The sequence below is a fragment of the Lineus longissimus genome, chromosome 11 (assembly GCF_910592395.1).
Source record: "Lineus longissimus chromosome 11, tnLinLong1.2, whole genome shotgun sequence".
In the NCBI taxonomy this organism is placed as follows: domain Eukaryota; kingdom Metazoa; phylum Nemertea; class Pilidiophora; order Heteronemertea; family Lineidae; genus Lineus; species Lineus longissimus.
Genome location: NC_088318.1, coordinates 17,678,216 through 17,702,165, shown reverse-complemented (window position 1 = coordinate 17,702,165; position 23,950 = coordinate 17,678,216). Strand labels below are relative to the sequence as shown.

Here is a 23,950-nt window from a genome sequence, read left to right as displayed (position 1 = left end):
CGTAGTGTTTGTCGTTGAACTAAGATGAAAGCCGAGAGTAAAGAGGAACCAAAATAAAAAAGATGTCGAAATGGGCCTATGCACCCTGCCAGAAGACAGGATTTGCGGGATATTGTTAAATTGGTGTCGATCAGAAATGTGACCAAGGAAAGTCCATTATACTTTCCTAAGCCTGTTTGCAAAGCAGGATTATTTATTGTGGGCCTATTGCTGGTAATCGCATTTTCAATGAAAGGAATTTGAAAATAAATAATTTAATTCGTCTGGCGTTGAAAAAGGTCGGATAATAAGTGTAAAACAAATTGAGAATCGAAAAAAGATGGAATTTTCGAAACTATTATTACTAAAGCATTTGATTTAGCGAATACCTGTATATACCTGCTGAAGAAAATTGATTAAGGTACATATTGAAATTATAAGGTTAACTGAAATTTAACCCTTATCTTTAGACAATGATTTCTAATGATTTCTAAATTCAGTTAAAAATCGCTCTCATCTCAAAATACAGAATTATGCTTAGAATCGAAGGATAAAATTATAATACGACAGAAAGCGAATGGTTTTCATATAACCCTAGTTTACCTCCCCCCAAATGTCATCTGCAGATATAAATAAATATTTACACTTAGCTATACAAATCGTTCTTGCAGACATGGATTCTCATGCGATGTTACTGTAACTACTGCATGTGATAAACTCCTCCTGCAGAACTTCTGACGGAACAGTCGGCATATAATTATGCAAAAGAATTAACCTCAATCGAGAAAAGGGTTGAATTTGCAGAGAATTCACGATCCGTTGCTCCACTGATAGGGCATATAACAGCAGCACAGCGTTGAATTTTCAACTGGACTTAAACTAAATAAAACGCACTAATAATAAAAACGTCAGTATTCAAAAATGAGGGAAAAATATTGAAAAGAAGCTTTACCGTTTCTCCATATAGTACCGTTTTATAATTCGATGATTTCCACAGACCAGTCGTTTGCCCTTAGAGTAACAAGCAGTTTTGCATAAAGGCTACTCTAAGTATATTACCGTTAGATGAACGAAATTGTCTGCGAATTGACCGTCAGTATCGGTGCAAAACGCTAATGGTGGAGAGACACAAATGTAGGCCTCTGGCTTCAATCCACTCACACGTTTTCGTATCTTTGGAATAAAACTGAAAATTCAACCTTTTTCTGCAGACCAAGAGAGAACTCAGAATGAAAAACACAAGTGTCAATACTTATTACACTCGTAAGAGTAAGGTCCCGTCGTTTTGTAAGGCGATCGGAAAGCAGCTAGTTGACAACTCGGCGACACTGACTGTGGGTTGTGCGACTGCACCGGCGACGGTTGGGATTGCAGTGGAGATTGTCCTATTAGTCTCTGACACTCGTATAAATCCCTGAAAGTCTGGGTGGAGTTGATGTCATGTTGGGTGAGGTCGGTGCTACTTGGGACATGGGATGACGGCATGTACCATGAACTCGTCCGGTTGTACTGGCTGTGCGACGTCGGCGACATGTTGCTGAGATTCGTGAGGTTGCTCGTCATGGTATGCGCCTGGGATTGCGCCAGCGATACTGCGACATTGATGTCATCCGGTGTCGGGGCGATGGACATGTGCTGGGCCCCTGACCGGTCTGGGAAGACCGAAGTGGTCTGCTGCTGCGGTGTCCCTACACACTGGTAACCGGATGAAAGGGGACTGTGACTTTGGCTCGGCAACTGAGTGCAGTGGGTGACTGGAGTGCGGTACATGTCAGCAGGAGAACGACTATAGGACAAGGGTTGCGGCGATATTAACGTTGGTCTGGAACTGCCAAGATCACACTGTGGAGACGAGTTCATAGTCGTCATAATGTTCTCGACGGAAAAATTGTTAACGAGGGCATGGTGGTCAGACGGATGCATTGCTGGGTCAGCTGGAATTGGTAGGGTGTTGGTCCTCGGGGGAGACTGGTTGCCACGGGACATACTTTCCTTATAACTGTTCATACACGTATCACTCACAGGCGATGAATCTATTGGCTCAAGTTTCGTAGCAGTTGAAGAGTTCGTGTGGTTGAGATTAGTGCTAGTGTTGCTGCAAGAATCACTCATGTCGCATTTGTTGAGGGAAGACTCCTCGCCCGATTCTTCGCCCGATTCCTCCTTTTTTACGATGCCCTCTAAATCATGCTCCTGCTTGACTGACTCTACGTCACCTACCTTGTCACCCGTCGCATCTCCCTTCTCCTTCTCACAATTCTTCAAACCATCCTTGTTCTTCTTGAAGCGTCTCCTCCGCCGTAAGTAACTTCCGTTGTCGAACATGTTGTAACTGTCCGGGTCCAGGGTCCAATAACTGCCCTTACCGGGCTTTTTATCGTCGCGAGCTATCTTGAGGAAACACTCGTTGAGGGACAGATTGTGACGGATACTGTTCTGCCATCCTTGTTTATTTTCTCGATAGAAAGGAAACCGGTCCATAATGAATTGATAAATCCCGTTTAGAGTCACTTTCTTGTCCGGTTGACTTTGAATGGCCATTGCTATCAAGGCGATGTAGCTGTACGGAGGTTTGACCATATCCTTCGGTAGATGCTGTTGCGCTCCGTACGGGTGGTGATATGGGGATGCACGGGTCATGGCGTACTGGTCAGTGTACATCCCCATCGTGCTCATCGTACTCATAGGCATCCCGGAGTAGCCTGAATGTCGGTAGTAACTTTGGTCCGGAGAACCAAGGCCGAACATCCCGGGGCTCGAGTTAAAGGACATGCTATGCTGCGGGTAACGCGGCTGTAAACTGCTGTGTTGGACCGTAGAACACATACGGCAGAATCAAGAAGTCCACGAGTTCCGTGGTTTAAACTTAACTATCCAGTGACTGATCAACTTGGTAGTAAACTGCTACCTCTCAAGTACCGAGCTTGTAACCTGTCGACTTCAACTTGTCGAACCTGATTTATACTCCGCTCCAAATATGGCTATCGCTCCGCCCCCATTGTGGCTAAACCAATTAAATCGATTCGCGCTGAGCAACCGCCTGCCTTGGCCACACACACGCAGTATCAAGCTACTCTGAGATCTCGTAACACGCTCTACTGAACACAAAGATGAATTGCCTTTTTCAACGCCTCCTTCTAATAGTGCTGAAAATTACGGAATTGGAACGGGACAATGCGCTGGCTGCTGTATTCACAGCAGTCTCGTTATTCCCAATCAAAGAGTGACAATAAGCCTCATTTAAAATTAACGAGATGTTTTCCCATGGATTTCTGTAATAAATACGTGCTTGACAAGTATCTGTGTGGACTGCTCCTGTATAATCATGTGCTTGACAGGGACTTGACATGAGGTGTTCCACCAGGAAGGCTTGCTGTCAAGTGTCAAGTTAGCAACGGGACATGGAACAGGCATGGTGGTGTAAATGAGACGAAACCGACTGCCCAAAAATAACCATAACCATCTGGTGAAAAAGTGACGATGTCAAGTTATGGAATTCCCCAAAGTGTCTTCAATAAACGTACTTTTCATGCGATTTTCAGACTGACTGATAATAAAACTGCTGTCCCCCCCGACCCCAACAGCTAGCTACGGGCCTGCTTTTGCGTTTGATGTAAATATTTCTCTTGACAACCCATTCGTCTTTTCCTTGACAACATTTCTCTGCGTATACACTGGAATTCTCCGCGATAAATCACAACGTGCCGTATATCGGTCAATAACTGTCATACATGTATCGCATCATAAAAAAGTATCCTTCGATTCTCTCAAGCCTGATGATATTTATGGCAGGTTAAGTGTCGGCCAGGACGATTTGTTTACATCTCTTGGCAGCTGCAGACGGCTACAATAAAGCTTACCACGAATAAGTGCACATGCGTTATAAAACACCTGCATAAGAGTTAGCCTCACGGGGCGAAGTGGTCGGCCATTCGGAAATAATCGGCTAATGCGCTAACGCCTAGCATTTTGAGAGAAATTCTTGAGAAACTTTATGCCAAAACTAATTTCCTGTCAATATGTCATGTGCATGTGTATGTTGCTCTGACCTATAAGTTGTAGGCTAGATTTCCCAAACACCCGAATGATGTGTATGATGACGTGCACTGATGTACTGGAGTCTTCCAGGTTTTTGGTGACCGGCTGAGTGATAGTTGAGTTGTGACCCTGACTGTTGATGTAACTACGTAAATACAGGTATAGTTAACATCAGCGGAAGATGTCTTTACGTCAGCTAGTCGTCAGCGGGTCGTGTCGGTCCTTTTGAGCTGCAAATCCCTCTAAAAAATACAAACACTCAATTTACCGGGAAAAAGACCCTGTAGCGGACAACCGGACCGGCTAGCACGCTGCCAGGCCAAGAATCTCTGGACAGGAATGTTGTGTTTGCACAAACCAGGGTACTTTCACGGCCAATTTTTCATATTCTTCTCGCATTGTAATGGCAGGTCTTTTGAACTGTAGCACGTCTTCAAAGTGTCATTGTCCATGATCAAACTGCCCGGGGCTACCAATATACCATGTTTACACAGGCTCATCAAAGGTTCCAGTAACTTGGGCTATAATAGGTTTTCCTTTTCGGATACTGGATACTGGTCCGAGGAGATCATTGGCCCTTGAGGTTTGACCCAGGACGCACAGTGACCACTGAAGCGGCGTCTTCGTGACAGGAATCCAGGTGCGCAATCGATATTTAGGGACACTTGGTAAGTGGCCATAATCAATTATCGCTCTGAGCAACCAATGACACATAACCGACTAAAAGCATCGTATGAATGGTGAACATAAAAAACATATATTCTAAAATGAAGAAAACTCATTGAAATTAATGCAAGCTGGTATCTAATTTATACTTGATATATATTTCAGTTGTTACTAGAAGGAATGATCAAACGAAACAGCTCTGGTTAATCAGAATTAAATGTTGTCCAAACACCCTCTCTGTCCAGTTAAACCTCCGACGACGTCGTGCAAGGAGAGATTTCGGATGGTCAGACTGAGACTTACGACCTAAGACGTTATACAGCGATCCCTGTGGTTAAACAGGTGTTGTATAGGATTCACGTTGTCACTTGTCATGCTTCACTTGTCACGAGTTAACAGACTTAGGCTTGAAAACGCCACGAAAGGGCGAAAAGTGACCTCGTGAATCGTATGTAGCCCGCTCTTTGGAAATGACTTGTTCGTTCTTCACGTCACACATGAAAAGTGAACAGTGACACGTTACATGTGAAAATGTTACCTGTATATAACCGCGGCCATCGACAAATTCACTAATTCGTCGGCCTGACCAATCCGAGTTGTTTTGTTGGTCTGAATGAATTTAAAACATGGCCAACGTTGACACGAGCAAAGCAATTGGGGAATACAACGGGCGGGAAACAACATCGGGACTGTTTCACCAGTGGACGGTGTTTCCAGTTAGTGTGATGGTTGTTAGACATGGAGGGAAAATATTTTTCTCCCGAACTGCCTGCTCTAAAGGCAGTAACCGCGAACATGTTTACTCAAAGGTGGATGTGTTGTACGTCTCAACACAGGGTGTAAAGCATGCGTCGAAGCGTGCCATCCCTATTGATGTGAAGAGTTGAGATAGTATCAGAGTAGATTATTTAACTTCCAACGAAAATATTAGCTTCAAAAGTGCAAATTTAAAGTGGAAATGATATATGTTTTCTAAAATAATAGCGTGATGTTTTCGGTTAAATGTTAAATGGCTGGTTGCAAGCGTTCCTTGTTTGTGTTCTTAGTTGTCTAAGCGTGCTGGGGAGGGCGCGTGGATAAACACACTGAACAAACCATCTTGTGTATTTTCTCAATATATACCTTATATTCTGATTAGCCTTTCATTATCAAAACCTCTGTCAAAATAAAGCAGTGGTTTTTGTAGCCTGGTTGAGTTTTCTTTGCGTTAGTCTGGGTTTAGAGGCCGTAGATTGAACACGGAATCAGGAATATTCTGTAAGATGGCTGAAAAATCGCAGATGGATAGTCTCAGTTCGACGTCTTTTGGTGTGGAATATAACTTCTACGGCGACAAATCGCACTTGGAAATATTGAGATTACAAGCGCGTGGTTTTCGATTTGATTTTGTGTCTATCCTGCCCTGCCCGGTTAAGAAAACCTTTCTCAGAATCGGATTCTGGGTGTGCCTATCTCGGCTGTACGCACTTCTTCTGTAAGCAACCCCAGGATGAAACGCTCCTTCAAACTTCCTCCAATTCGTATGCATAGGTGGGTACTGTTTATATTTCTTGACCGATATTTGGTAGGTGAGAAATAATATGCATATTTTTGCTAATCAAGAAACTTGAGACATGTAGTTCCATCAAAAACAACACTGAACCGAATTGCTAGCGCGGAAAATGGCGAATATTGCAGAGGAATTCCGGTGTTGGCTTTCGATAGACACCCCCTAGCCTCATCACTACGGCGTGGCAGTGAAGTGTTTTTGTTGCATCCGTGATGAAGTGACGGTTCAGGGGAAAATGTTATGAAGACCTTGAAAAGAAGAATAACGATATATGGTCGACTCGTCTAATTGGATACGTGAGTGCCCAATATCGCGCCCAAGCAGAGCATTTGAATCTTGGAGGATTTCGCTGTATGGCAAAATGACCCACTCCTTGATCTGTAAAGATGCAGAATAAGAGAGGAATTCTTGTTGTTGTTTTTTCGTTTTGATTTTATCTTTGCATTGAAATTTATCTGAGATCATGTATGGGCTGCTGTCCTGTAGTTTCAAATTCCTAGCTATTGTCTAGACGTGATTTAATGATTTGATTCTGAAATCATTCCCGCGGTGACATTTATTTGATGTACAATATAATGCTTGCGAAATGTCAGTTTGCGTATGACAGTCTCCCATGAAGCGATGATCTGTCATCGATCAAAACTGTATGGCCATCCGTTGCTTTTAATTACGGTTATTAATTATAATTGACCGCACGATTCGCTGAGGCACATCGCCGGGCCGATCACCGCTGCCACGTCAATAGGCATTGTCGCTTTGTCTATTGAGCGATCGCAAAGTCGGACAGTCGCGACCATAATGCATCGGGCGAAATTTGCAGTAAACAACATTATTTATCGCCTTTGCTGAAATCATGGAACACGATTTTTGATCATTGAGAAACAAGTAAGTTCTCACGATTAATAATCACTGGATCGAAGTCTAGGCTGAGTGTCAGGAACTATGTGTACATGTTTTTTATCTGAAATCAAAATCAAAAATGGTAAAATTTCAGAAAACCTTCTGAAGGAGGGTAAACTTGTGCTTTTTATAAAAATCGCTCATTTGCGATCCACTTTTGTCTTTGAATCAACTGTTTTGCGCAATTCTTTCGTGTTACCTACATGTACACAGCAAGGTAAATAGTGAATGGAGTAGAATTCGGCGTTTGCTGTTCATGGACATATCCGATCATGCTATAATTCGATTAACCAACGCGCAGAATCATGTACATTGTATAAGCTTACTTGTTACGAAAGTTAGGTAACTTTTGTCCGGATTTGAGATAATATTATGACTTTGCAGAAGAAAAGAAGACCTTTTTACATCGAGATTCTCTGAACATAAATTAGTGAATGTGGTATAGTAAAATTGATATTACAACGATGCGGCTAATGCAAAACCCATGTTTTCGTTTGTTTCGTCTAGTGTCGTGATTCCAGGAGCCATATCTGTTGAGATTAGCCGTTGTGGTTTTGTTGGAAGTGTTTTGGTTAGGGGAGTTTGTCAAAGATTATTGCGGTGTTAAGTCAACACCGGTCTGATGTTTTCTGGTTATTTCATAATGTTGAATCGAGGAATGATTGAGTCCATCCAAGATTCGGAGTCAATCAATTGATTTACGTCCTGAGATCTGATGTGTCAGACCATGATGCAAGTGAGACTGTTCAATAAGGACTTGATCGCTGCCGAAAATTGCCGAAATCTTTGTCCACAATTCAGCTCATCAACAGAAAGCCTGTAGTGTGTTTCACACGGGTAAATCACGTATTCACAGCAAGGGGAATTTATGATGGTTGTGTGAAACATGTATTTACATTTCAACTTCCGACATGCCATTCAATTTTTTAACTTGTTCGAAATATGAAAAATGTCATGGAACCCCCATCATGCCCATCATCTCTGTTACAGTACTCGTGTTAACAATACAGTGCCATTCAGCTCATTAATTTCATTGTTTGATGACAATCAGTGATTTCATTATCTCGAGATGATTTTGATTACGCATCGCGGACAGTTTGTCCTATCGCATCAAATGATAAACACTGAAAACTGAAAAGAGCACTTCGGGAGATATAGGAAATCAAAAATGTATATGAATTGAACACGATTGTGATAAGGCCAAGGGAAGTGTTCTTGATTAGAGTATTGTACTGATCACAATTAGTTTTAGATCGCCGTGTTCAATGCCCGGCCCGCGGTAAGCGTTGCATGATGATGGTAGCCTGCAGTGCGTGAGCGAGTCTTCCGCGTCGTCACCATCAGCCCAAAGCCCCTGGCAAACAGGGACTCCGTGAAGCTTGAAAATCACCGCGCATGAGATTTCAAATTTTAGTTCCTGCCTCCGAAATTTTATGTTACTAAAGCTGTTTTTTGGAGGGGGGGGGAGGGTGGTAGGGTGCTCGGATAACATTTGAGCCCTATAGCGGAATATTTAGTGACGGTGGCGAAACTTTTACGAACTACGTTTGAACGTTTGTGGCTAACGTCTCCATGTAACTACAGATTGAAGAGTTTTCGACAGGCAGCAGTATACGCTCTCTCTCCAATAATGAACCGTTCATGCGTTTTTCCATCGATTGATCTATCGGAGTCACTCTATCCCACGACCAACCAATGGACCATGTCACGGTTCCATGTCGCGCCTCTCCACGCCACCCTATGTTACAATTATTGGTTCTACAATGGTCTCATCATCCCCACACTTCTGCAGCTAAACCGCCTTTCATCCACGACATCCAGCAAAACCTGTAGTCAGATTTCTAGTAATTAATTTTCTGTTATCGGCAATATGTATGGTCTATATCTGAGTGGCCTCCTGTGTTCCTGTATCATTGTTGTGACACGGGATCGCGTGTAAGCCAATGACGTCTCATCCTGTTCAAATAATATGCAAATTAGTGTCTCCGGCGCTGCAATTCCGGCCCGTAATTGCATGATTCGTTTTTCCCTATTCTGTAGTTTTCGCCTTGCATGGTTTAATCGCTAGTCAATTATTTAGCCCATTATTTCACCGATGCTACTCAAGCACAATTATTTGCCAGAAGTGGATTTGCATTAATAGGTGAAAAACGCGCAGTGCGGTGTCATTGTGTCCCGCACTCTCCATCGTGTAGCCCAGTAGTAACTTGATACAGTACATGTACGTTCGACCTGCGGAGTCACGATGTCAAATTTGTAACAAAACCCCCCAAATCTTCGACCAGTGGGTATATCTTTATTTTTGATTGAGAGACAATGGGTGTATTGGATCTGTGCTCTCTCACCCTCCATTGACAGGATGTGGGACATTCGACCAGAGCTAAATGAACCAACGTTTGATTTGTTTGAATGTATCGAACTGAAATGTGCTGTTTGGAGCCCGTGTATTTTTCACTACAAAAGTTATCATTTATGCCTGATTGATTATGTTTAGGATTCTCACTTTACTGACACCAGCCCAGCCTTTGCTGCAGAAAATTCGACATTTAGTGTTAACCAATACACTAGTACTGACCGTACTGACCGATATGGCGAATTGGTTAGCAAAATGGCAGTTTTTCCCAAATGAAAATAGGGAATATGTGTCCTATTTACCTATTAATGAAACGAAAACGAAAAGTATTAGTCCTGCTGAAGTATTCATAAAATTAATTATCAATGAAGTCTTAATTATCAAAACAATGAATAATAATATCAATTACCTGCTTTTACTTTGATAGTGTTTATTTTGAGGGGAAAAATAATTGGTAAGGTATATATGATAATAATTGAATAATTGCAAGGCAATGACAACATCATATTCAGGTTTTGACGATACTATACATGATTAGCCGAATCACACGTATAAGGATCATAGCAATCTTGTTCTCTTCCATTCGACCATTTAGAAGTTCTCGGCTCGATTCTCGCACATTACAGGTCAATGGTGCATTCGAAAACACCTTGCGTGCCGACCTGCCCAGCAGACTCGACTTGGGCCCTTTGGTAGTGCGAAACAGACGGAAGGGGCCTTCACCAACCCCTTCTCAAGCCTTGTAACTCGATTTCTTCTTCCATCACTTGACTGAAAGTCTCGCAATCGGAATTTGCCTTCTCTTGTTTGCATTCTCCGCACGCGCAGTGAGAAAACACCGTCTTGCCGCGGGATTGCTCTCCAAATTATAAGAGGTACTTCGCCATCAGCTTGTTGACTCAAGATAACGGTTTATTTACGCGTTCACGGCGTATTACTTGGCGAGTTAACAAGGTGACTACAGTGAATATCAGCAGACAACTCCTCAATCTTCCCCTCACTTGATTCCTTTTTGGCGTAGTGTTACATTGACGGAAATTATTCCGCGACCGTTGAAGTGCACGATGGCTTTCCAGGCGATGTGATCTCAGACACTGAATGAATACACCTGCCAAATTTCTCCCCCTGTTCCATTCAGGCATAAAGTCGACTGATAGTGATAATTGGACGTTTACTTTTCATTAACACTTTTTGTCTTTTGTATTTTGGACTGAGAGCTCTATCTGCATTAGGTTTTAAATGCTATGCAAGTGATTTCATCCATGACCAAAAACTTTCTTGATGGTCCGTTATGAGAGTCACGTCCCATCCAGCCATTTGGCTGTTGTTCAATCGAATCATCCGCTCACAAATCAGATTGCACTGTTTAGCTTGAGCAACGTTCCATATATCAATTTGGTCACTCGCGTTTATCATTGTTTTATGAAGATTTCATTATTTCTCTCGGCACACCGAGTTATGATACCTCGGGAATTAAATGCTATGGTCACTTGCATGCAAATCTTTGAAATATATACGTAGATTGACTATCGCAGGACATTAAAAAAGGAAATGAAATGTTGACATCGCCATTTTTTCCCAATTAGTTCCTTCTACTACCGACATTGACCGATGGCGCTTCTTAGCCCAACGTCATGAACGGAATATGACTAACGTTCCCTCTTGTTCGTTTCATGGATCAAGAGAAAACTAATACTTTTCCCGACTTAAGTCTGCTAAACAAAGGCACTTAGTTGCACCTGTATTATGGTATATGATATTGATGATTTAAACAACCATGTCAAGAAGGTTGGAAAAACCTTGGCAGATTTCACCACTTATTCCTGTTTATGTTTGCAATATCAAATGAATGTAGACGGGTTAACTTAGTTCAAACGTCATCTGAGCTTTTTGGAAAGGGCGTCAAGACTTAGTCATCTTGACCTGCATTATGGCTCATCTGGGGGTCTGAAGAGAAAACCCAGTATAGCCCTACCCAAGATCATGTGGACCCTTGTTTGGCAACTAGCCTACTGTAAGCAGACACATGGGAAATTCTTGGTCGGTCCATATTGACCATTGGGTCGTAGTCTCGGCCCTTCAGATACAACACGACTTACAGAGACTGTACTGTATATGTATACATAGCCGTGTGAACTTCTGGGGATTCCAAGGCTGACAAACAAAAAAAATATTGTCTTCCCTGTGAGTTAGAATGCAAGACAACTTCTTAATAATGAACAATTATATAGAACTTCAAAGATTTAGAAAAAATCCGATTCGCCAGGTCGTCTCGGTTGATGGTCATTGAGAGGGACTGCAAACTCGGGAGAGTTCATCTTCACCGTAAGCAACCGTTGTTTTTCTTGCTAACATCAAAATCATAAATCTCGGAAATGCAATATCTATTATCATCGAAAAACAAGGAGGAATTCATTCATTTCTTATCGTTTTCGAACATGATCTTGCCTTTTCCTATGGGGCATCCCTCCCACAGGTCGAAATCGAGGCCACCTGGCTATCCCGCACAAGATTGATATCATTGCTGTGATTGGCCGCCTTACGTTTCGTCTGCCTGGCGATGTATCAAGTGCTCCGCATATCCCCCGATGGTGTTTTTGTATTTATCTAGTGGTTTACTTGTTATTACAATGCAAACTAACCATTGTACTTGTGGAGGGACATGCTGATATCACAATGTTCTGGATGCATTCTCAGCTCAAGGTGTGTTCAACAAGTTGAGATCCTGTTTGGAAACATAAGGTGTCCTTTTCCACATTCCCCATCTTAAATGTTATCTTTTACCTTTTATCGGGATATTAGTAATCGGGATGCAGTGTGCTAATTTTCATGTCACTCCTCTCAACCATTTATATGTTGAGACATGAAATTAGTCTTAGTGGTAAATCGGAAGTATTAATTTAGAGGCGACTTCTTAAAAAACCTTTTTGAACACTGCAATATTGGTATGAAAGCATTGTTTCAAAAACGCTTTTCTTCTTCGGACAAAACAACAAATGTACCTCTCAGTAATTTTTATCTCAACCGCGTGTGAGAGCATAGTTACAGCTATCAGACTATTGAGGCCAAACCTGCAGAAACATCAATTAGAAAGAATCAATTAAAGTTCACACATTGCGTCATATCTCGTGATAGACGAGAATTAAGCGGAATGAAGGAACCCTCATTTCCTTTTGAAAAATAATTGACTTCCTGTAACTATAAAAGTCATTTCATATCAGACCATAACATCTCAAAGAGTTTCATGAATCTTAAAGTATGAATTAGCCCGATGACAAGCATCCCGTGAGGTCTCGTAGCAGGTCACGTGAAGCGAGATGCATGGCTGCGTCGGGAGAAAACGTGCAGACATCCGGGGTGGTTTGTGCGCATGTCACGGTGGCCTGCGCTGAATAAAGTATTGCCTCTTATCCGTCGATATATCTCCATGAATCGGTTCGCAGACGACCCTCATAATAACAATATTACGTGCACAAACCGTTGTCTTTCATTCAAAATCGATCGATCTTTCAAAGGAAATACTTTATATCGGTTATGATGTTTTCAGTTGGAAAATTAATCATTGTTGTTTTAATTGTTCAACACCAAACTTCGAAATAGGTTTTAACTGAAGAAGATGATGAGAGTTACCATTGCACGTATAGATTTGTTGTACATGGGGAAAAACACGTGGTCATCTCAACTCCGAACGCTGGCGGCATGATACTTTTAAGCATAGTTATCGTCTCTTGTACTTTCCATAGGAATCACAGAACATTTCGCTCAAAGCAAGTGAACGAACGGAAGTTGACGCTGAACATGGTGTGGTCTAAAGTGAAAATCATACTGGAACTCGTAGCGTATTTCTATAACCACTGCACGGACAAATTATGCATTTGTTTCTAGGTCAGTGGTCAAGTGATTTAGTGTCTGTCGGGCTGCAATAGTGACAAGAACGGACAGTTTGTTCCTCTTCGGCATTATTTTGAGTGCCTTAAAGTCATCAACAAAATTGAATTGGTCACGGAGTGCAACAACTTCATCAGAAAGCGATCACCATTTCCCGACTCCTTAGTGGGTTCATTGTAAACGCCCGCCGAGGGCTACCCGTTCAAGATAACCCCACTCTCCCAACCGCTGCTCCACTGAGGCAGTTATCTGAAATTATAGAGCACAAGCAAAAACAAATCAAAACAACGATATCAGCGTGCCCTTTCAGCGGTGAAAATACTCGTTGAATGCGAAGATGGGTTTGAACAATGGAGACTCTGGTGAAATTCCCGGCACACGTCGACCCAGCGTCTTATCTCGTCAATGGTTCGGCAACGCTTAAGACGCCAGCAAGAAATGAAAACAATTGCAGGGCATCTGTACTGATTGGGAGCTGTACCCTCTTCTTAAGGGAGATTGTTTCAGAGATTTGTACTGATTATTTCCACGTTAGGAGTTCAATTGATTCTCCTCTGAGTTGACTTGCTATTTGAAGCAAGGGGACTTACAATTATTGCACGATTATACAGTAATACCATGACGAATGATGTGGTGCATCTACAATCTCGGCCGACCAGATGTCAGAGGACCAGTCGATAAATGGATCTAATGTATACTCACCAGTCTTTTCTTATAACGGGTCATATCGGAATAATCAGGAGCAGTTGATAAAAGTTTTGATAGAAGTCGACTCAATTTTTTAATAAACGTTTCAATAGAACATAGACCCAATTTCCTGTTCTACTAAAAATAGATAAAAACGTGATGAGTACTTCTTCATCATCGTTTTCATTCCTGTGGCGGACTCTCAAAACTAAAACAGCATTTCAGAAAGCGATGATTGGCATTTTGCAATTTTCAATATTGAATTGTCTAGCAGAGAAATTGAAAGGAATAACTTGTATATCATAAAAGAAAGATATCATGTGTTATTCGTCTATCAAAGCAGCATGTGCTTTAGTCTTCCACTCAGGTTTCTTTTGTCTCCTGTTCATTAAAGGTGAGGTTAATCTTGCTGCTCGAGTGTGGCAATGAAAGCAAGACATCATCAATTCAATGACCATTGTTGTCCCCTGCAGTCGCCGTATTGTTGTTTTCTCAGTTGCCGGATCTCTCAACTCCATAAACGCTGAACGGAGGACCGCACTGGACACCCTTCTTGCGCCGGGGAACGAAAGAACTGTTTTAAAAGAATTTCAATCAAGACGTGAGCGGAATAACCGGTTAGTGGCGAAATCAAAGGGATTCCCATTACCGCATGACGAAGGCAAATCACTTAATTCCCTGGCCGTAGCCATCTTTGTTCAGAACCGGAAGCAACCTAACAGGGATCCTGAATCTCTCAATAAACGCAGGGATATTGGACCACATGACTAAGTGATTGCAAAACCGCCGGTGATCAGTGTCTGTCGTCTGACTTAACTAACTGTTTCTCCATGTGCCACTATAGAAATTGTAAATTAATCGATAGAGGCGAAATCCAACGTTATGCCAATCATCATGACGTCGCAGCGGGAGTAACAAAACAAGGCGAGATCTCAAGTTATTGCCAAGATGGCCGCCGCGTATGAATACACCGGTGAGTCGTGATGGTAGACAATTTCCTCCGCGTCGTCGCGTAACTTGGAGTGATCGTGAGGAAATTGGAACTTAAAATGGCATAAGCGGTGAAACTGTCCCTGGCTGGAGATTCAAAGGCGTGGCGGAAATTGTGGAATGCGATTTCTTGCCGTTGTATCAGCGGTATTCATATTGGAGGAAGTGGCCATCAGAGGTAATATAGAATGATGTCAGAATCAATAAGCAGCGTATTCTTTTGGTGACCGTTTAGTATGGAGATCAGGAGATGTGGCGGGTTATTGCGTGTGATGATCACGATCAGTTCATCATCATGACACGACACAAGCAATGGAGGGATATGATTTTTGGTGAAGACTTGGCTGAATTCAACTTTTAATAGTAGCCTCTTGTTTCGAAACTCCTATCCAGAACACCAGTTTGTTGAGCCCGGCCTTAAAATAAATTCGCATTTTAACATAAATTGTTTGAGAGATTGTCGAATCAGGAATATCATTGATGAAAATCTACGTACAGTCATTACACCAAACGTACCGACGATTTTAGAAAACGATACAAAACCCGATGACCGTCAGTGTACATATTTGATCCCTTCATTACAACGTTGCTTTCAACTTTAGGCTCTAACCATTGCAAGAAGAAGACTTGGCTGCAGGCTAGGTAGAAATGCATTGTTACGCTCAGCCTCGTGCTGTGTGGTCTTCACCGGCTGCGCAGGCATTTTCACCATTTGGCTGGGAATGCTCGAGGAATTTAATATGCACTTTCTGGGAATTGTTTCCGTCTTATATTCGATATCCGACGCTTTTGTTGGAGGAAATAAGACATTTAATATCGGAATATGTGTGCGATGAGATGCTAGTATCCATCCAAGCCTATTTTATTGGGCTAGATTGCGCATGCGTACTCGTTGACGCTGTGTTAGTAAGTTACAATCTTGGGCTTCATGATGAACGGAACTAATTTCAAAAAGTCACCAGAAAATGTCAAAGCGTTCAATAAAGCCTAAAAGGGGAAAAAGTGTCAGAACTTTACTTCTGTTGGCTCATTCTTGGTGATGCCCGATATCAGTCTGTTTTCGTTATTTATAGGGAGGGAATGGGAGAATTAAGCCAAGATGGATATAATCCTTAGTTTGCTGACGTGGGCAAAACAGCCAGTAGGTCAGTCTGACCTACTTAAAAGGACAAGGAACTTCTAAATCAGAAGAAATCGAAAGCTGTTTGGACGACAGATTCTTTGACCGAGCTGAGAAGGCGATACAGGTGCACATCTCTCGCCGGCTGTGGAAATGCATCACTCATAGCCAATTTCTTATGTTTCAGACGCCGGCTCACGTTACTGCTCAATCACCTCCTAAACACCCAGCAACCTCCGGAGATATGGGCATAAGTTGACTTGAGTGTAAACAAGGAACTGAGCTGACGATGAAAGTAGAGGCAACACACTAATGGTGTAACGTTTTTATGGCTCCTGACAACCACATTTTTTATCTGCAGTCCTTCAAAAGAACCGGTAACATTTCTGGAAGATGTCCAAGCCCGTATTTAACTTTCTTCTGCGAAAGGGGCTAAATCTGCAGAAAAAAATTGTTTTTCTGAAACTTCTGGGGAGCAGTTGCCCCCGCCCTGCACCCCGCTAAATACAGCCATTATGTTAGACAAGACGAACAACAATTATAAGAAACACGTCCTCCCACAGCAGGTCTTTGTATCGTTTCTAAAATACACTCACAAAGTTGTTTGTCAATCAGTGTATTTAGGAAAGATGTGTTGGTCAGCTCTGGTAGCACCTTAGAGTACGAAGAAGAAAAAGAACGAGCTGAGGATATTTCGTGAGATATCTCCTTCAAACGATCAAATTGACTGTAAGTGCTGATGGTATACTAGCCCCGGGGTTATTCGGTGTGTTTTACCGTCTTAACGCGCGATTGCTTACAAGAGCTGACGCAAACTATTAGTGCACCTTGAAAATCAGTGGAAGTGAGAAAAAGAAATTCTGCAATATGTACACATGTATGCACCAGACAGCTGATGGGCAGATCCACACCGGCTGTGAACGCTGGCTCATCGCCGGCACTGTGTGGTTTAAATGCTTGATAATGATGACAGCAAGAGGTGGAAAGGATTAACCGCCTTACCCAACTTCAGCAACAAGGCAGATGCAAAATGTCTATCTGCAGTCACATCATTTTGATTTTCCCTTTTTGCAGCGGCAGCCGGAAGCGTCCAGCGGTGGTCGCTGCATGGCAAAGGCATCCCATTCGTTGTTACGGCTGGCATTTTTAACATGAACCAACTTTCAAAAAGGATTACGGGACAGCCACGCGATTTTTTAACTGCCTGTTTGATGTGAAACAAATTGAGTTGGTTCGATACCTTGCTGGCCATTTCTCAACGCCCGACAAGCCAATTCAGCCAATTCATTGTAACAAGAAAGTGTTTTTAAGACACGTGTTCGCCGCTTTAGTTGTTACACTTACATCAACACGAATAAATCAAAACTCACATTTTCACCGCGAAATTCCTTGGTGTGATTATGAAAGAAAAATGTTTTTGTAGCATATCGTAGAAAAACACCTTGTGTTGTGATTCGTTTGGTACCAATGAGCCATGAAATAGCTCGTAAAATTGATTATTATTTATTTATGATTGTGTTAAACCAGGTTATGTGTTTGTTGATTCATGGATGGGCGCCTTGGAGATCAGTGACAATGAGGAAACAAACAAACAATTGTAACAAGATGGCAACCTCTGCACAGTGGCGCTGCAGTCGCTTTTTGTTTAGAAACTCCAGGAAAGCTGGACTTCTCGCTGGAAGTGACAAGTTGCCCTAGGCGGCGCTAGGGGTCGCCAGGGTCAATACGCCGGCGGCCAGGGAAACCTGACGTTGACATTTTGATTCAGCAATCATTTGCCTGGCCAATTCAAGCAGCAGTTGACTGAATTTCTTGATTTTTGAGGCGGGTGCAGTTAGGCCAAAGGCCAGGGGTGTCCTTCTATCCAGAATAAGTTTTTTAAGAACAAGTTCTTTAACAAGATTTTTTCGATATAATTAGTTTGGCGGAACACAACTATCTGCAATCAGCAAGGTTGTGTGGGCCTCCTCCTTATCGAGATGCTATCCAAGGTAGCGGCCAGGTAGACTGGAGGCAGGTGGAGTTACTCTTGCTTGGGTCAGGGGGCAGAAATACCGCGGCCTGAGATCAATTTGTCGCCAAGTGATGCACGAATCATCCTGATCAGAAGTAGGGCTATTTTTACAGTTGGATTCACACTGTGGAAGCCGCTATCAGCCGGGATGCTCAGCCTACTGAACACCCGTATGCATCATGCACACATGTGGAAGCAGAGATCAGAGAGAATAAATGTGGTATTTGCAAGCAACCCTAGCTTGACCTTGATGGTCGGGAGTTTTTGTAGGCTTTGTTCGTTAATTTTTAAAAGCAAAATTGGTGGAACACCTCTCGAAGACAGGGCCATGGCGAGAGGTGGCGGGGGGACGTTTTTCAAAGGTCACAAAAATGTGTTTTTCATGCCGATTTTTACCGCTATGCAAACTGATCGAGACCAACATAGCTAGCTACGGGCTTGATTAAGCTTCGAGCTTCAACCTCGAGGGTTAAATGTAGCTTTCACAATCATGATATTAGTGTTTTGTGCAGCGTTCTCAATCGTTCGCACATGTTTATTAATGACAGTTAATTAGTGCTAAGCACAGTGCACCATGCTGCAAAACAAACTCGTTTAGAAACGAGAAGAACACGTGAAACAAATCGACATCAGGCGAAGTATATTCCATACGACAGTTTGATCATAAACAGATTAAGACCCACAATGATTGTCATCTTGACCATCAACGTTTAAAATCGTCTTCAGACTACGCTCATTTAAAGAGAGTCCTCTTGTTGCAGCTCATGAACCTGTGAGAAAGAATTAAGGAAGAGTAATTGTCGAAAAATGTCGAAAAACCTGTTACTTTATACAACAGCACTTTTGGCCGTGATTGTAATTTCCTTCGCATCAGCCAGAACAATGTGCAAGCGCTGCCGTCTGTCAAGCAGAAGCTGAACTCGCGCTGAAATAGTTCCCACAGGTTTGCCCCAGCAGCCGAGAGAAATGGATCAATTGGGCCACTTACCCCGGGGACTTGCTGGCACTTGTTTCCGAGTACGTGTACTTCCTCTAAAAAATAATCGTTTGTTACATGATGGCAGACAGACAAGGTTATGAATATGACGCCAATTTATGGCTGGTTAGCGCAAAACATACACCAATACGTTTCCTTGCCCTTGCCGGTTCAAGGCGTGTCGATCGCCATGAAAGCTGTTTGACAGGGTCAATGTTCCTACTCAATCGATTGGCATAATCTTTTCTGTGGAGCTTCATGCATATCGATTAATATGATTAAACCAAGGAAAGACGTTCGAAAATATGCTGATCGGATTTTAATTTTTTTTAGTTTCTTTGAGTTACATGAATAGAGAACACGTTTTGCTCTCAAGCAAAGACTCTAATTAAGTATACGGAAGTGAATCTCAGCAGAAAACCTTCACGGATAGATATATCGAGGTGGATTTCTGGCGAAAGCAAACAACAGATCGTTAAACAAACATATCGTTTTTAAAGTCAATATTATTTCGGAGTCGCCAGGTTTACTTACATATATCAATTTCATGACAAGACGCTACATTTCATATCGTGTTTCGGTGAAGAACTCGGAATAGCTTGTCTTCCTCGGTATTCATATTACTGGTTCCTATACACGAACGGAATAATTGTAAGTTTTGGCGTAGAAAATCAGCAACTCTTACCTATCGTTGTCTTTCTACGTGAATAAGTAGGGCAGAGGCGTACAATGCCTGTAGGGTCGATGCTGGATGGGCTCCGTCACCTAGTATATTGGTGCGGGGGGGGGGGCATGCCACTCCACGTACTTCGATAAATAATGGGCCTGTTGTGACCAAAATAGAGTTACCATCATGCAATATCGTATACATATCAAAACTGCCTTAAAACGAACGTCGGTCTTACATGTAGGATCCCCTCTGCTTCGTAAAACCGAGATTCCTTGAAGTTTTGCCAGTCCACAAACATTATTCGAAGAAAAGCGTGCAACCTGCAGAAAAGCGTTGCCCGCTTGAAGCGAACCCGTTCCTTGCCTACTTTCATCATTGATCAGCGAAGCGATATCATCTCCATCTATGATAAACTGGTTACAACCTGAAGGAATCTCTCGGCATCTGAATTTTGCGATCGCCCTTGCACAAGAGCATAATGTTTGCTCATTATAATGTCGCCCCTAAAGCTCTGGCTTATGAGACACTCCTTACTACCAAATTCCTATCTCTCATGCCAAGTGCCTGGCAGGAAGACAGTCTGTACCCTACATTCAACTAGCTGGCGGCTAACCAACCGGCCGCATCGGAAAGACTCGAACATTCGACCTTCATATGCTGAGGAAACTACCAACGCTTTTGAAAAAGCGCGTATGGCTTCCCGAAAAAGAAATACGCCACTCATTAGGAAGCAATTCCTTTTCCCTGGTGATGTAATTTGCATCTTCCTAGGGAAGCAGTTTGCTATTCCTGGAGATGATACCTGATTTTCCGTCTAAAGAATCAGACTGCGCTTCTCAGGAGGAAGCCATACCTTTTCCGAGACAACTTATTGTCCTGAAGAAACAAACTGCTTTTTCCTTAGGAAACAATTCTGCTTCCTCAGAGACCTATCCCTGATAGCAATAAGGCTGGCTCCTCAATGAAATATATTTCATATTTGATTACCATTGTCTGCGTAGACCTTTGAGAAGTCAATTACTTGACCGCAGGTCTTTTTAATCTAATGACAGATGTTGTTGTCATGACGACTGAGTCGACAATTGCCTTGTTCTAAGGTTAACACTTTGCTTTTATTCTACCAGACGCAGTTGTAAAAGGATTATGTTGGAAAGGTTAATCCTCACGGTTATTAGTTTTTATAAACTATTCAACTTATAGAAGCAACCCGCCTTCTCCTGAAGAAGTTATTCGCTTTCTTCTAAAGGGGCATCCCGCTTTCTCCCAAAGAAAGCAACCCGCTCTCTTCTAAAGGAGCCACCCGAATTCTTCTAAAGAAGCAATCGGTCTTCTTCTTAGGAACGAAGCTGCTTTATAAGACGGCTTTCGTTTCATGTCATTCAGCACACATCGTCATTTGAGAGCATGTCGACTTTCAAAGGAGTTCTCTTCAATTTAACATCATGACAGGCAGAATTAATCCCTGCCCTCACCTGCGGTATCATTGCTCATCATCATGCTATAACGACGGAAATTATCGAAGCAAAACTGTCACAACATCACATGCGACGGCATTTCCTCAGCGTTCAGCACCAATATCTCCTCTTCATCGTTTGCATGGGAGTTCGTCGATGAGTGGAATGTTGGCAATTCCTATCTCATGAACATTGATCTTGGAGACGCAAGCGCACATCACCGGACTGCTCTTCATAATGCTCATAAAATCTGAGGAAGTTTTATATTGCTGCGATGAAAGCACAACATTGGTATGCTATGAGAAACCCACACGAAGAGCGCTTTCAAAAAAACAACTGATCAATTGCGTACACATTCTCCGGGATTAATTCGTAGGGATTGCAGATGCTGGTGACACACACGTGACAAGACGCCGACTACCTGGCGGCTGGGTTACACCATTCGGATAGTTCTGTTCTGTTTGGCAGTGACATTCTGATGAGCGTGATCAAGATACACTTGACCTGCATGACGAGACACTATGATCTAACTAACAACTTGCGACAACAGAAAATCATATTTTGATCTTCTTCCTACATGTACATACGTGATGCATTTGTTATTATTCGTCGAGTTCGCAGAAAGCCCACTACATCATCGAGATTAGCGTCTATCCGCAAGGAAACAATTCCACTGCTAAAACGATTATGGAGTAATTAGAATTAATGTACAGTTGGGGGTGGACGTGATACTTCATTCCGCTTTACTACTTCATCGTCGCGCTGATGACAAAATAAATGATGATTCTATAGATATCCTCACTGCTTTGAAGCGCAATTGTTACATGTAAGAGGTCTATGGTTTCAAAAAAGGCTTTCATTCAACGAGTTTCACACGTGACACTGGACATCTCTCGTCATGAAGACTGCTGGAAGAGTCATAGTGTTTCTTGTCGCATTCGGACTCTGCCTTGGAATTCTCTGTGTTATTATGTTGGGTATCTTCATGCATGAACAGAGGTCTAAGCCAAGGTTGTGCCTGACTCCGCGTTGTCTAAAGGATGCTGCCATTATACTGGAAAGCCTGGATCCTAGTGCTAAACCTTGCGAGGATTTCTATCAGTTTGCGTGCGGGAATTGGCTGAGGGCTAACCCAGCGCCATATGGGTGGGTCCATTGGATACCCTATAACAAGTAAGTAGTTTCGTTATCATGTTGCATTAGAAGAAACTGGCTGTTTTTTGTTCAATCGCCGAACGTTTGCAGGCGTTTCTTGTTTGCATTTTATTCAGTAATCACAAAAAGTAAGGGGCGCGAAAATTTACGACAGTTTCACTGCACTGATGCGTGGCCTTTCAGGAGCCGATCTGCCTGTGGGGGAACCCTTGTGGATGTGTGTGGTAGTCATTAGAGAAAACTCGTCCAACAGTTACGCTGTGCGGATGCACAACAAAAGCTTCAGTTTCAGCTTCAGCTTCAGCGGTGTCGACACTATTTTCCGCTCAATCGACTAAATGGCGTCGGTACAGTCGGTACAGTATATCGCGTGAAAGGTATGTCTCATCATTGAAGTTTCAGTGTATACGATATTATGGCGAGAGAACAGTGATGGTATCTGACAGTACACATGAGTTCCCAACAAAGGTGGCCATCAATATTCAAGGAATGAAAATGGGCGGAAGGTCATTGATTCTGCGGAGTGTTGTCTCCCAATGGAATCAGCCATCATGGAATATATTTGAAGGTATTCATACGTAAATGACATATATACAGCTTGCGGATGTTATCACTGTCGGCAGTCAATCCGAAATGAGGTTGGAAGTCTCTCTTTCGACATGACATTCATTGAATATGGCTTTCGATAATGCTTTTGATTGTGTCCGCATGAGCTGGGCACCATTCTCCTTAGTACGACTTGAAAAGGTGCTTTTTAAAGCAGATCGTTGCCGAGCTAATACCCAAAGACGTTCCCTCTCCCCTAAGTTTGATTCTCTACTTATAACGGATTTAAACGCCCCCTGCAACATTCTATCGTAGAGAGTTACCTATCTGTGTGCTCCCATCTTCACTATTGCATCAAGCTCTTAGGACGGATTCCTGACTTCAGCTCCAATCACCTGATTACTGTTATGACAGTGTAATAGTATTGTTTCTGCTCGAAGCGAGCCATGGAAGAAACCCTTGATTCCATTACGGTGATTGCTTGTGCAGTACTTGTTAATGGCGACTTCAGGCAAGGAAGTTCGTTCTATAACTTCTTTGCTTCAGGTGACATAATCGAGCTATTTTCGTGAAACTCCAAACTTCTCTAGCTACACAGTCATTTCTCCATGTCGTAGTTCAATCAGGGAGGATTTCCTTGTATTTGGTGGGGGGACGGGGGGACGGTCAACCGAATTGGTGATCGACAACTCGCCGGTCGAGGATCCTAGCTTGACGAGCTACCAATACATCACTTGGTGCAACTAAAAGTGATTCGATTGTTGGCTGCAAATTGAGCACCCTAACCCCACCCCACTCCATTAAATTGGTACAAGGCCACGGTTTGGGAAATCAAATTGTTCATGTCAACGACTGCGCGACAATTGTCAGCGAAAGATTCTAATGAAACGATTGCATGCACATGCCGTTGAACAAAATCTGGCGACAATTCCTTTAATGAAATATTCATTAACGTGGATTATTTT

General features: G+C 42.6%; 2 protein-coding genes across 5 annotated transcripts in view; one reads left to right on the top strand and one right to left on the bottom strand.

The window, feature by feature from the left end:
• Positions 1–373: 373 nt before the first annotated feature.
• On the bottom strand, positions 374–2,878 carry LOC135496171 (forkhead box C1-A-like). Its single transcript, XM_064785323.1, has one exon. It carries the CDS (start codon positions 2,803–2,805, stop codon positions 1,225–1,227), a length of 1,581 nt encoding a protein of 526 aa, XP_064641393.1. The 5' UTR covers positions 2,806–2,878; the 3' UTR covers positions 374–1,224.
• Positions 2,879–5,884: 3,006 nt separating this feature from the next.
• The window catches only part of LOC135495832 (endothelin-converting enzyme homolog), a 30,109-nt gene continuing 12,043 nt past the window's right edge, over positions 5,885–23,950 (top strand). For 2 of the 4 annotated variants that reach the window (XM_064784807.1, XM_064784806.1), the window contains exon 1: positions 21,434–22,457. In XM_064784807.1, coding sequence (XP_064640877.1) covers positions 22,183–22,457 — 275 coding nt within the window. In that variant the 5' untranslated portion in view covers positions 21,434–22,182. Of the gene's footprint in view, positions 6,214–21,433; positions 22,458–23,950 lie in introns of those variants that run through there. The other 2 variants (XM_064784808.1, XM_064784809.1) reach the window with 2 other exon arrangements.

Excerpts from the sequence above, each read along its gene's own strand:
- LOC135496171 (XM_064785323.1), bottom strand. The coding sequence starts at position 2,805 with ATGTGTTCTACGGTCCAACACAGCAGTTTACAGCCGCGTTACCCGCAG.